Source organism: Hyla sarda, chromosome 2 (assembly GCF_029499605.1).
Source record: "Hyla sarda isolate aHylSar1 chromosome 2, aHylSar1.hap1, whole genome shotgun sequence".
Lineage (NCBI taxonomy): Eukaryota > Metazoa > Chordata > Amphibia > Anura > Hylidae > Hyla > Hyla sarda.
The window spans coordinates 21,224,867-21,240,101 of NC_079190.1; the positions used below are offsets into that span (position 1 = coordinate 21,224,867).

The window sequence follows — 15,235 nt, forward strand, 5'->3', positions numbered from 1 at the left end:
GCCTACTGGCCCGGCAGCTGGGATGGGCTCCCCTGCCTCCTAAAAACCCTTCCCGGCTGCCCAAGACCCCTGTGACCACCCCCTCCAGCAGCTGGCACACATTCACACACGGGGAGGGAGAGCTGCGGCTGTGACTGCCACCTCCTCATAGTAATAGGGCAGAGCAAGGGGCAGCCTGCTGGGTCTTCACCCCCGGGCACTCACACGCCTGACAGCGCTTCACCCTCACACACCTGACAGCGCTTCACCCTCACACACCTGGCAGCGCTTCACCCTCACACACCTGGCAGCGCTTCACCCTCACACACCTGGCAGCGCTTCACCCTCACACACCTGGCAGCGCTTCACCCTCACACACCTGGCAGCGCTTCACCCTCACACACCTGGCAGCGCTTCCCCCTCACACACCTGGCAGCGCTTCACCCTCACACCATGACTTCTTCCTGAGAAAATAAGGAGAAAATACAAAGTTTTGGAGCTTTCTTGATGGCGTCAACAATGATTTTGTCCTATTTATTATTTCCTTCTGATCTAGTAACATTAAAGTGACTCCTCCTCATATCTGAGGTGATCTTCCCAACTTTTAATTATTTATTCTTTAATTATTTTTATTGGGAAATTTAAATTCCTGTCCAGAACAGTATTTTTTTAATTAATTAATTTCATTAAGTTCTATATTTAACATTCGCAATATTTTCGGCCAAACTTCACCGGTTTGCAGGGATTTCCGTCTTTTTTTCTTTCCCCCTAAATATAACAGCCGGGAAGAATGCCAGTGAAGAAGAAAGGTGGGCACTTATCTTATTATTAGTTTACTATTTTTTTTTATTATTATTTTACTATTATTTGTATAGTTGTATAACAATATATATATATATATATATATATATATATTATTATTATTTTTAATTTTTTTATTCACTGTTTAATAATAACAATAGTACGAATTTAACATCATTGTTGTCATAGTTATTATTTATAATTGTTTTAATAATACTTTTATATTGTTGCTAAAATAAAGAAAAGGTTACGCCATTCTTATTAGAGCTATTTATTATTGTTTTTATATTTTTGCTAATGGAAAATTTAACGCCATTGTTATTGTAGCTATTTATTATTATTATTATTATTGTTTTCATATTTTTTATATTGTTGCAAAATAAACACACTTTAGCCCCGTTGTTATTATAGCTATTTATTATTATTGTTTTTTATATTTTTGCTATTATAGCTACTTTTTTTCTGTAATAGCTTTAATCCTATTTTTATATTGTTGCTGAAATAGAAAATTTTGTGATACCTGAATACTTCTACTAATATATATATATATATATATATATATATATATATATAATAACTTTATTTTAGGGATATTTATTTATAGTGCTACTAAATTAAGAAAATATTTTAAAAAAATGGAAATACGTAGATGTCGTATTAAACTAATTGTTTAAGGTTATTCTATTTGTAATAAATCATTACAGTTGATTCTTATTAAAATGTTATGATTGTTCTTTAGTTGTTTGCATTGTTAGTTGCAAAGTTACATCACATTAGTTTTTTTTTCCGAAATAATTATTTTGGAAAAAAAAAATCTTAAATATTCTACATATGTAAGGTCCACTTTTTTTCCCCCCGTGTTTTGTAAATTATACATTTTTGTTATATGAAATGTAAAGTTGTTGCCATTAGAGATGAGCGAACGTACAGTAAATTCGATTCGTCACAAACTTCTCAGCTCGGCAGTTGATGACTTTTCCTGCATAAATTAGTTCAGCTTTCAGGTGCTCCGGTGGGCTGGAAAAGGTGGATACATTCCTAGGAAAGAGTCTCCTAGGACTGTATCCACCTTTTCCAGCCCACCGGAGCACCGGAAAGCTGAACTAATTTATGCAGGATTAGGCATCAACTGCCGAGCTGAGAAGTTCGTGACAAATCGAATTTACTGTAAGTTCGCTCATCTCTAGTTGCCATAAGTAAATGTCCATTTCATTCCCTCTTCTGCTGTCATTGTCATATTTTTTATTTTATTTTTATTATGAAATTGTGTATGTATTATTATTATTTTGTATATGTGTTTTACATGTTCATGTAGTGTTCCCCACGTGTGGTTCTCCAGCTGTAAAAATACATCTCCCAACCCCCCATGCCCTGACAACCAAAGGTTTTCTGTCTCAGGATTTACACACATCGGGGGAAATTTATCAAAATCTGTGCAAAGGAAAAGTTGCCCAGTTGCCCATAGCAACCAATCAGATTGCTTCTTTCATTTTTAACAAGGCCTCTGCAAAATGAAAGAAGCGATCTGATTGGTTGCTATGGGAAACTGGGCAACTTTTTCCTCTGGACAGGTTTTGATAAATCCCCAACCTTACTATACGTTTTTAGCAGTGGTCTCAGACTGTGGCCCTCCAGATATTGCAAAACTTCAACTCCCAGCATGCCCGGACAACCGTTGGTTGTCCGGGCATGCTGGGAGTTGAAGTTTTGCAACATCTGGAGGGCCACAGTTTAAAACCACTGCCATATACGTATAGTAAGGTTGGGTATTTATCAAAACCTGTCCAGAGGTTGCCCATAGCAACCAATCAGATTGCTTCTTTCATTTTGCAGAGGCCTTGTTAAAAATGAAAGAAGCAATCTGATTGGTTGCTATGGGCAACTCAGCAACTTTTCCTTCAGTTTTGATAAATCTCCCCCATTATTTGTATCCCATATGTGTAGCCAAAACCAGCAATACAACGACACAGAGAAAATCTATAATGTGTTCTGGACCCCTACTGGTTTGGTACCAAATGCTGAGCAATATGCTGTGTATGGAGCCAGACTTTCATTGGCTTAGGACATGTGTGTGGTAATCAAATTGAATGTGTATTAGGGCTGGGTTCACATCACGTTTTCTTCCATACGGGAGGGCATATGGCAGGGGGGAGCTGAAACCTCGCGCTCCCGTATGCTTTCGTATGCGCTCCCGTTTGTAATTCATTTCAATGAGCCGACCGCAGTGAAACGTTTGGTCCGGTTGGTCGACCACAGTTTTAGGTCTGGGGGAAAAGCGCATACGGGGCAAAAATGAGCCGACCGGACCGAATGTTTCACTGTGGCCGGCTCATTGAAATAAATGGGAGCGCATACGGGAGCACGAGGTTTCAGCTCCCCCCTGCCATATGCGCTCCCGTATGGAAGAAAACGTGACGTTAACCCAGCCTTAGGCGGCATTCACACTACGGCTGCCGGATCTACGGCTGGGAAATTTCAAAACCAGGAGCACCCGTCCAGCCGGATCGGTGCTGAAACCCCTTCACTTCAATGACTGTCTGACTCCGGTCGGCTCACTTTTGCCCCTATATGGTTTTATGACCGGACCTAAAACCGTAGTCTACCATGGTTTTAGGTCCGGTTTAGGACTCCGGTCGGCTCATCAAAGTGAATGAAAAGCTGCGTGGGTCCAAGTGGGATATGGGAGCACCCGGTTTTGAAATTCCTCAGCTGAATGCACCCTTAAAGGGGTTCTCCGCTGCTTAGAATTTGGAACAAACTGTTCCAAATGCTGGAACCGGTGCCAAGAGCTCATGATGTCATAGCCCCGCCCCCTCATGACATCACGCCCCACCCCCTCAATGCAAGTCTATGGGAGGGAGCGAGACGGCCGTCACGCCCCCTCCTATACACTTGCATTGAGGGAGCGAGACGTGATGTCATGAGGGGACAGGGCTATGACGTCACAAGCTCCAGGCGCCGGTTCCAGCAATCGGAACAGTTTGTTCCAAACGCTGAGCAGCGGAGAACCCCTTTAAAAGGGTACTCGGTGAAAAACAAAAAGTTACCGTAAACAGATTTGTACATTACTTCTATTAAAAAAAATCTTAATCCTTCCAGTACTTATGAGCTGCTGTATACTCCAGAGGAAGTTTTGTATTTCTTTTCAGTCTGACCACAGTGCTCTCTGCTGACACCTCTGTCTTTGTCAGGAACTGTCCAGAGCAGGAACAAATCCCCATAACAAACCTCTTCTGCTCTGGACAGTTCCTGACATGGACAGAGGTGTCAGCAGAGAGCACTGTGGTCAGACTGGAAAGAGTTATACAGCTTCCTCTGGAGCTTACAGCAGCTGATAAGTACTGGAAGGATTAAGATTTTTTTAATTGAATTAATTTACAAATCTGTTTTCCACCGAAGTACCCCTTTAAGCGTATGGGTTAGATATATGCTCCTGTGTAGTCTACAGTTGCATGTATCTGCCATAGACTCTGCATTTTCCCAGCTGAGGGGAGGAGCGAACACAGAACTGCATAGGACGCACTCCTGCACCTCATACCGGCCACACTTGCCTCTTTTCCAGAGCACAGTCCCATAGTGCACATCACATCCCCAGTTCACAAAGCCCATTTGCGGTCACCGTTTCTCGTAGAGGGCTACTCTAAGCCTATGTTTACATGTCGGAATGTCCAAAAGGAAAATCTCTGTGCAGACTGCGGGCGCGGGCGGACTGCAGGGGAATGTGCTGTCTCCTAGACTGCAATGCATTCCGTGAAGAGTCCGGAGAAAGATTGGAAATGGAAATTCCGAGATGTGCACAGCAGAATCCCGTTGAATTTAACAGAAATCTACGTGCAGAATTTCAATTCGGAATTCCGCACAGAAATTCCAACGTGTGAACATAGCCTAGCTTGTTTAAAGGGGTACTCTGGCCCTAAGACATCTTATCCCCAATCCAAAGGATATGGGATAAGATGTCTGATCGCGGGGGTCCCACCGCTGGAGATGCTTTACATCTGATGTCCTGAAGATGTTAAACAACTTTACTGAAACCCCTTGTGTGATACCAATATAATACAGTTGATTAGATAAAGCTTGAGGTGTTACAGCTCTTGGAGCCTGGAGAATAGATACTTGGTCACTGTCCCTTTAAATTATGATTTGTAGCAGCTAGACTGAATATAGCTAAAGATTACATGTGTGTCAGGCTTAGGCTGGGTTCACACCACGTTTTCTTAAATACGGCTCCCGTATACGGTTGGGAGGAAGGGGGCGGGGCTTAATCGCGGCGCACGCACTCAGCCGTATTCGGGAACCATATTTAATGTATGTCTATGAGCCGACCGGAGTGAACCGCAGCCTCCGGTCGGCTTCGTTTTCGGCCGTATGCGGTTTCCCGACCGCAGGCAAAAACGTGGTCGACCACGTTTTTGCCTGCGGTCGGGAAACCGCATACGGCCAAAAACGAAGCCGACCGGAGGCTGCGGTTCACTCCGGTCGGCTCATAGACATACATTAAATACGGTTCCCGAATACGGCTGAGTGCGGGCACCACAATTAAGCCCGCCCCCCTCCTCCCAACCGTATACGGGAGCCGTATTTAAGAAAACGTGGTGTGAACCCAGCCTTAGAGGGTATTCACAGCAAGTTTGGGCAGAACACGATAGATGTGCATCAGATCCCCATCTACCAACAACAGCAGGGCCCTGGGCCAGTGTTTACCAACCAGGGTGCCCCCAGCTGTTGCAAAATTACAATTCCAAGCATGGGCATACTGGGAATTTGTAATTTTGCAACAGCCGGGCTGGAGGTGTTACAGCTCTTGAAACCTGGAGAATAGATACTTGGTCACTGTCCCTTTAAATTATTATTTGTAGCAGCTAGACTGAATTTAAAGGGGTACTTCTCTGGAAAACATTTTTTTTTTTTTTTAAATCACCTGGTACCAGAAAGTTAAACAGATTTGTAAATAACTTCTATTTAAAAATCTTCCAGAGGAAGTTCTTTTCATTTTGAATGTTCTTTCTGTCTGACCACAGTGCTCTCTGCTGACACCTATGTCCATTTTAGGAACTGTCTGGAGCAGGAGAGGTTTGCTATCGGAATTTGCTCCTACTATGGACAGTTCCTAAAATGGACAGAGGTGTCAGCAGAGAGCACTGTGGTCAGACAGAAAGGAAATCCAAAAAGAAAAGAACTTCCTGTAGAGCATAAAGTAGCTGATAAGTACTGGAAGGATTAAGATTTTTAAATAGAAGTAATTTTCAAATCTGTTTAACTTTTTGGCACCAGTTGATTTAAAGGGTACCTCTCATCAAAAAAACTTTTGATATAGTATAGATTAATGTATGCAGAATAACTTTACAATTGCATGTTATTAAAAAATAGGCTTCTTTCTATTTCATTTTCCACTTTGAAGAAATGACCACTAGGGGTCTCCCTACCAGTCCTGGCAGCAAGCATTTCAGACTCATGCTGGCGTTCTAAACACTACGAGCTGCCAGTCTGCTTTGTTCACAAAGGAGAACACTCAGAGCTGCCAGCCTGCTTTGTTCACAGTCTTTTTGGCTGTGAACAAAGCAGGCTGGCAGCTCTGAGTGTTTAGGACTCCAGCATGAGTCAGAAATGCTTGCTGACAGGACTGATCGGGAAAAATACAATAGAAAGAAGCATATTTTTCATTAACATGCTATTGGAAAGTTATTCAACATTCATTAATCTAAAATATATCAAAAGTTTATTTGATGAGAGGTACCCTTTAAAAAAAATTGTTTTCCAGTGGAGTACCCCTTCAGCTAAAGATTATATGTGTGTAAGGCTTAGAGGGTATTCTTTGGACGTGTAGTGCAGTTGAATGGATCCTGATGGCTTCTCTTTACTCACACAACTCTTGTCTGCAATATGACACCCGAAAGGACATATGTAGAAAGACTTCTTGTGAAGTGGTAGCCATGCACTAACCCTGGCTGGAGGGCAAACAAAGAGATTAGATTTTTTTAAACCTCATTCTTGACGAAGACCAAGAAATCTCTTTCGAAGACCAAGAAATCTCTTCTGAAGACGAAGACCAAGAAATCTCTTTTGAAGACGAAGACCAAGAAATCTCTTTTGAAGACGAAGACCAAGAAATCTCTTTTGAAGACGAAGACCAAGAAATCTCTTTTGAAGACGAAGACCAAGAAATCTCTTTTGAAGACGAAGACCAAGAAATCTCTTTTGAAGACGAAGACCAAGAAATCTCTTTTGAAGACGAAGACCAAGAAATCTCTTTTGAAGACGAAGACCAAGAAATCTCTTTCGAAGACCAAGAAATCTCTTTCGAAGACCAAGAAATCTCTTTCGAAGACCAAGAAATCTCTTTCGAAGACCAAGAAATCTCTTTCGAAGACGAAGACCAAAAAAAAATGATTGGAGATGAAGAACTTTAATGGTATCCTCACAGTGTGGACATAAAAACAGGGACTTGATTTGACCTAGGTAGGAGACATATGGCCTAGGTGTAGGTATGCCTTCAAGAGCAAACCAAGGAAATATCCACATTTTGCAGGTCTGGGCCGTACTAGTTCTTGCAGGTTTGGGTTCACCCCTTCTCCTTGGAAAGTGAGGTTGGAGTAGGGTTCATTAGTTGGGACCTTTTTTCAGCCTTTACTCTCTCTTTAAAAAGACAAAAAAGAATTCCTTCTTGAAGATGAAGAACTTAAACATGATGGGGGGTATTTATCAAAGGATTTATGGGTTTTTTTTCACGTAACTTTGGCGCAATACTTTGGCGCAGTGTCTTTTTGCGCCAAAGTTTGGCGCATCTTCTCCACTGTCATTTTTACAACTTTCTCAAAATCACACTGTCCTGTGTGGGATTTTAACTTTAGTCAGTAATTCATCATTTGCGCCAATCGATCTTTAGCGCAAATCCCGTTTTTTTGGGCGCAAATCCCCGCCAAGAAATTTTGCACATGGAAAACACACTTAGCAATGTCAGAAAATGTAAAGGCGTCAAAATACATTAAAAAGGGCTGCTCAATACTATCCTGCGACATAGTTGTCTCTGAGGAACCTTCACCCTCCGTTGAGCCGGCATTGGACATGGCCACACAGGTTCAGGAAAGGTAAGCACTAAAGCAGTGTGGTCTCCAACCTTCGGACCTCCATATGTTGCAAAACTACAACTCCCAGCATGCCCGGACAGCCAACGGCTGTCCGGGCATGCTGGGAATTGTAGTTTTGCAACATCTGGAGGTCCGCAGGTTGAAGACCACTGCACTAAAGTAACAAAAAAAAAACTACCCAAGTTGAAAATAAAATCCATTTCACATGGCGGCTATAAACCCCACAAAAGAAAATAACTCATGTCGCTTGCTGATATACTACAGATGGGACTCCGAAATGGCTGCTCTACAGGGTAAAATACGCCGTCCTCTGTGGTGGTAACTTCTGTGTAAAAGGCGCTGTGAACGGCTGATTTCAACATTTGAGCCAAAATTACTAACAACTTGCACCAAATGATAAATTTGGTGCATGTCCACGAAAACCAAAGTGAGAAAAAAAGGGTAAAAAGAAACGGTCAACAGGCAAAATTGATGAATACCCCCCGATATCCTCACAGTGTGGACATGTACAGAAACAGGAACATTTGAACTAGGTAAGAAGACATTTGGCCTAGGTGTAGGTATGGTATGCCTTCAAGAGCAAACGCCCACACTATGCTGGTCTGGGCCATACTGTTTTTTACAGGTTTGGGTCCACCCCTTCTCCTTGGATAAGGTGGTTGGACTAGGGTTCATTGGTTGGGAACATCATGTGACCAAGGCATTATTCATTTTTTAGCCTTCACTCTCTCTCTCTCTTGATAAAGAGGGAAAAAAATGCCTTCTTGGAGATGAATAACTTTTGCATTATATCCTCACAGCGTGGACATCAACAGGAACTTGGTTTTAGACAGGATTTCACCAAGGTAGAAGACATATGGCCTAGGTGTAGGTATGCCTAACAGGAAGTAACCTAGGAGCTGTCCTGGGCCGTACTGGTTCTTACAGGTTTGAGTCCACCTTATGGCAGAGGAAGGTTAGACTAGGGTTCATTGGTTGGGAGGATCATGTGACCCAGGCATCATTCATCTGGGTACAGTACAGTTTATTAGAGCCTAGGCCAGTGTTTTCTAACCAGGATGTTGTTGCAAAACTACAATTCCCAGCATGCCACAGCTGGAGGCACCCTGGTTGGTAAACACTGGCCCAGGGCCCTGCTGTTGTTGGTAGATGGGATCTGATGTACATCTGTCATGTGCTGCCCAAACTTGCTGTGAATACCCTCTAAGCCTGACACACATAACATCTTCAGATCACCCCCCCCCCCCCCAGCTCTGTCCCATCTGTAAATTCATATGAGAACACTTTGTTGCCATTGCGGTAGGTAATCCGGCTAACTGGACCCACATTTGGGCTATAAATCTGTGTGCGGTGTCTGCTCAGTAATCTCTATGCTCATCTGGACAAGGATCTAAAATGATATGAATCTCTGTAGTAGAAAGAGACCAAGCTGAAAAGAACAGCGCAGGATTAACCCCGAGATCCCTGCCTGCTGCATCTGAATATTGCAAAACTATTGCTATTATTAATGTTATTATGTTTACTTTAGGAAGATCTATTTCATATCTATCTATCTTTATGTTATATCTATCTCTATCTATCTATCTATCTATCTATCTATCTATCTACAAAAGCAGGAGAATACAGAAGCACACTCCTAGCACAGAGATACAGATAAAACATGAAATGCTATATTGCTACAATGAAAAATTGAGGTGCTTCGCACACCATTTGCCCAAATAGTTTTGACCATCTCACCACGATAAGGTGACCTCATTGGGATGGACCCTACACTATGAATGTACCTCTGTGCAGTCAGTTACCAGGCTTGTAAGGTCTGAGACATCCAGCACCGTATAAGAGGGGTGGGGTGCAGGAACCAACATGGAGGTAGCTACTTCCCCCATATGTATAATACAAAAAAGGATAAGTTGGCGATCACATACTGATACCAAACTACTGCATGGACCCGGCATACAGGTGCACGCTGCTTGGCTATCTATCTCATATCTATCTAAAATTTAAAAAAAATGCAAAGTAGAGCAGCACAACCTAAAGTTACAGGCAAGTAAGGAGGTGCAGGCAGTCTCAGGGACCCCGGTCCTTGGTCCAATACGTAGATTCAAAATAGAAAGGCGACTGCAGCACTCAGGAGTAACATTGCTTCTCCTGAGTGCTGTGGTCGCCATTCTGTTTTGTATCTATCTATCTATCTATCTACCTGTTGTGATGACTCTCTAGTGCAGACAGGTGAGGATGCAGTATAGATGCATGGAAACAGGACTTTTCAAATCAAAGTCCAGTGTTTTATTCACACTTGGCAAACAGTCTTAAAGGGTACCTCTCATCAAATAAACTTTTGATATATTTTAGATTAATGAATGTTGAATAACTTTCCAATAGCATGTTAATGATAAATACGCTTCTTTCTATTGTATTTTTCCCGAACAGTCCTGTCAGCAAGCATTTCTGACTCATGCTGGAGTCCTAAACACTCAGAGCTGCCAGCCTGCTTTGTTCACAGCCAAACAGGCTGTGAACAAACAGGCTGGCAGCTCTGAGTGTTCTCCTTTGTGAACAAAGCAGACTGGCAGCTCGTAGTGTTTAGGACTCCAGCATGAGTCTGAAATGCTTGCTGCCAGGACTGGTAGGGAGACCCCTAGTGGTCATTTCTTCAAATTGGAAAATTAAATAGAAAGAAGCATATTTTTTAATAACATGCAATTGTGAAGTTATTCTGCATACATTAATCTATAATATATAAAAAATGAGAGGTACCCTTTAAATGCAGAACAAAGAAATAGTAACAAAAGTCCATCTGTCTCCCTTAGGTGTTTATTCACACCTCAGTCCATGCCATGCGGCATCAAGCAAGTCTTTTCCAAGCCTCCAGGCAGTCTGCTCACCAGCTTCCACACTCCACAAGGAAGATCTTAATACTCAGCTCTCTCTGGCAGTGTCATCTGCAACATGCAAATCCCCCTCAGCTGGTGGAGCAGGCTACCTTTAAGGCCAACAAAAGGCTGCCTGGATTGTGGGAAATGGCCCCCACCCTACACTTGACCATTCCCAGTAAGAGCTGTCACGGATTGGCCTTCTAGCCATACTACGGCCATAGTGTCAGTCTGCATCGCAGCGCAGACACTGAATAAATACCAGCTCTTACTTCACCTAGGCCAGGAGCCTTGGTGACACATATCGTCCATCAACCACAATACCCTTCACCATCTCATATCTATCTATCTATCTATCATCTATTTCATATCTATCTATCTAGCTATCTCATATCTAGCTATCTCATATCTAGCTATCTCATATCTATCAACCTGATAACTATCTGTTTGCAGCTACCACCCACCGTCAGTGACTGGCATCAGAGTTTACCTTTTTAACGCCAGTTACTTAACCCCTTAAGGACACATGACGTTCTCATACGTCTCCATTTCCGAGTCCTTAAGGACACATGACGTATGAGAACGTCATGTGTTTTACCGGCCCCCCGCAACCATCTGGAGCGGAGCCGGTCCCCGATGCCTGCTGAAATCGTTCAGCAGGCATCGGGGCATATCGCCCAGGGGGGTCATTATGACCCCCCATGTCGGCGATGGCCGCAGATCGCTGGACAATTCAGTCCAGCGATCTGCGGCGGATTCCGGGTCAATCGGGTCTCCAGTGACCCGGTGACCCGGAATTATTGGCTGATCGGGGCCATCAGAGACGGCCCCGAACAGCCAGAGCCAGCAGGGGTGAGGTGGCACTGGTGCCACCTCACGATCGCCCTGATTCGTCAGCCGGATTACCGGCCGACCAATCAGGGCGCCTGCTGCGGGTGTCACTCCCGCAACCCGCTCCGCCCCTCTTCCGGAGGACGTGAGCGGGTGCGGGACGTGCACCCCGGGTGCTGGGGACCCCGATCCCCGGCGCCCCTGTTGGGATCGGGGCCCCAGGAGCAGCGGCGGCGGCGGAGACGACGAGGGACTGACCTGGTGCAGCGAGGATCGTTGGAGGTGAGTGACAGCCTCCTGCTGTTGCTTAGCAACAGCTCCCAGCATGCAAAAAGGGCATGCTGGGAGCTGTAGTTATGCAACAGCAGGAGGCAGACCACCACAACTCCCAGCATGCCCTTATGGGCATGCTGGGACTTGTAGTTTTGCAACAGCTGGAGGCACATTCTTTCTATGGAAAAGTGTACCTTCAGCTGTTGTGTAACTACAACTCCCAGCTTGCACAATCAGCTAAAGTGCATGCTGAGAGTTGTAGTGGTGCATCTGGTGGTTGCATAACTACAACTCCCAGCATGCCCGTTGGCTGTCGGTGACTGCTGAGAGTTGTAGTTTTGCAACAGCTGAAGGCACACTGAGTTAAGTAGCAAACCAGTGTGTCTCCAGCTGTTGCTTAACTACAATCCCCAGCATCCCCAGCCAAAGTAGTATGCCTCCAGCTGTTGCATAACTACAACACCCAGCATGCCCTTCCGCTGTCCGTACATGCTGGGGGTTGTAGCTTTTGCAACAGCTGAAGGCACACTGGTTGCAAAACACTGAGTTTGTTACCAAACTCGGTGTTTCACAACCAGTGGGCCTCCAGCTGTTGCAAAACTACAACTCCCAGCATGCACTGATAGACCGTACATGCTGGGAGTTGTAGTTTTGCAACAGCTGGATGTTCCCCCCCCCCCCCCCAATGTGAACGTACAGGGTACACTCACATGGGCGGGGAATTACAGTAAGTATCCGGCTGCAAGTTTGAGGTGCGGCAAAATTTCTGCCGCAGCTCAAACTGCCAGCGAGAAACTACTGTGAACCCCCGCCCGTGCGACTGTACCTTAAAAACATTACACTACACTAACACACAATAAAATTAAAAGTAAAAAACACCACATATACACATACCCCTACACAGCCCCCCTCCCCTCCCCAATAAAAATGAAAAACGTCTGGTACGCCACTGTTTCCAAAACGGAGCCTCCAGCGGTTGCAAAACTACAACTCCCAGCATGCACTGATAGACCGTACATGCTGGGAGTTGTAGTTTTGCAATAGCTGGATTTCCCCCCAATGTGAACGTACAGGGTACACTCACATGGGCGGAGGATTACAGTAAGTATCCGGCTGCAAGTTTGAGCTGCGTCAAATTTCCTGCCGTAGCTCAGACTGCCAGCGAGAAACTACTGTGAAACCCCCGCCCGTGCGAGTGTACCCTAAAAACACTACACTAACACAAAATAAAATAAAAAGTAAAAAACACTACATATACACATACCCCTATACAACCCCCCTCCCCAATAAAAATGAAAAACGTCTGGTACGCCACTGATTCCAAAACGTAGCCTCCAGCTGTTGCAAAACAACTACTCCCAGTATTGCCAGATAGCCGTTGACTGTCCAGGCATGCTGGGAGTTTTACAACAGCTGGAGGCACCCTGTTTGGGAATCACTGGCGTAGAATACCCCTATGTCCACCCCTATGCAAGACCCTAATTTAGGCCTCAAATGCGAATGGCGCTCTCACTTTGGAGCCCTGTCGTATTTCAAGGCAGCAGTTTAGGGCCACATATGGGGTATCGCCGTACTCGGGAGAAATTGGGCTTCAAATTTTGGGGGGTATTTTCTGCTATTACCCTTTTAAAAAATGTAAAATTTTTGGGAAAACAAGCATTTTAGGTAAAAAAAATATATATTTTTTTACATATGCAAAAGTCGTGAAACACCTGTAGGGTATTAAGGTTCAAATTACCCCTTGTTACGTTCCCCGAGGGGTCTAGTTTCCAAAATGGTATGCCATGTGTTTTTTTTTTTTGCTGTCCTGGCACCATAGGGGCTTCCTAAATGCGGCATGCCCCCAGAGCAAAATTCGCTTTCAAAAAGCCAAATGTGACTCCTTCTCTTCTGAGACCTGTAGTGCGCCAGCAGAGCACTTTTCACACCCATATGGGGTGTTTTCTGAATCGGGAGAAATTGGGCTTCAAATTTTTAGGGTATTTTCTGCTATTACCCTTTTTAAAATGGTAAAAATTTTGGGAAACCAAGCATTTTAGGTAAAAAAAATATATATTTTTTTACATATGCAAAAGTCGTGAAACACCTGTAGGGTATTAAGGTTCACATTACCCCTTGTTACGTTCCCCGAGGGGTCTAGTTTCCAAAATGGTATGCCATGTGTTTTTTTTTTTTGCTGTTCTGGCACCATAGGGGCTTCCTAAATGCGGCATGCCCCCAGAGCAAAATTTGCTTTCAAAAAGCCAAATGTGACTCCTTCTCTTCTGAGACCTGTAGTGCACCAGCAGAGCACTTTTCACCCCCATGCGAGGTGTTTTCTGTATCGGGAGAAATTGGGCTTCAAATTTTGGGGGGTATTTTCTGCTATTACCCTTTTTAAAAATGTAAAATTTTTGGGAAACCAAGCATTTTAGGTAAAAAAAATATATATTTTTTTTACATATGCAAAAGTCGTGAATCACCTGTAGGGTATTAAGGTTCAAATTACCCCTTGTTACGTTCCCTGAGGGGTCTAGTTTCCAAAATGGTATGCCATGTGTTTTTTTTTTTGCTGTCCTGGCACCATAGGGGCTTCCTAAATGCGGCATGCCCCCCAAAAACCATTTGTCGCTCCTTCCCTTCTGAGCCCTCTACTGCGCCCGCCGAACAATTAACATAGACATATGAGGTATGTGCTTACTCGAGAGAAATTGGGTTTCAAATACAAGTAAAAATTTTCTCCTTTTTATCCCTTGCAAAAATTCAAAAATTGGGTCTACAAGAACATGCGAGTGTAAAAAATGAAGATTTTGAATTTTCTCCTTCACTTTGCTGCTATTCCTGTGAAACACCTAAAGGGTTAATACACTTACTGAATGTTTTTTTGAATACTTTAGGGGGTGTAGTTTTTATAATGGGGTCTTTTATGGGGTATTTCTAATATGAAGACCCTTCAAATCCACTTCAAAACTGAACTGGTCCCTGAAATATAGTGAGTTTGAAAATTTAGTGAAAAATTTCAAAATTGCTACTGAACTTTGAAACCCTATGGTGTCTTCCAAAAGTAAAAACTCATAAATTTTATGATGCAAACATAAAGTAGACATATTGTATATGTGAACCCAAAAAAAATATATTTTGAATATCCATTTTCCTTACAAGCAGAGAGCTTCAAAGTTAGAAAAATGCAAAATTTTCATTTTTTTCATCAAATTTTGGGATTTTTCACCAAGAAAGGATGCAAGTTACCATAAAATTTTACCACTAAGTTAAAGTAGAATATGTCACGAAAAAACAATCTCGGAATCAGAATGATAACTAAAAGCATTCCAGAGTTATTAATGTTTAAAGTGACAGTGGTCAGAATTGCAAAAAACGCTCCGGTCCTTAAGGTATAAAATGGCCTGGTCCTTA

General features: G+C 43.4%; 1 protein-coding gene across 4 annotated transcripts in view; it reads left to right on the forward strand.

The window, feature by feature from the left end:
• Nucleotides 1-619: 619 nt before the first annotated feature.
• DLG2 (discs large MAGUK scaffold protein 2) overlaps nt 620-15,235 on the forward strand; it is a 1,357,480-nt gene continuing 1,342,864 nt past the window's right edge. For all 4 annotated transcript variants that reach the window (XM_056561360.1, XM_056561363.1, XM_056561361.1 and 1 more), the window contains exon 1: nt 620-788. In XM_056561360.1, coding sequence (XP_056417335.1) covers nt 770-788 — 19 coding nt within the window. In that variant the 5' untranslated portion in view covers nt 620-769. The remainder of the gene's footprint in view (nt 789-15,235) is intronic.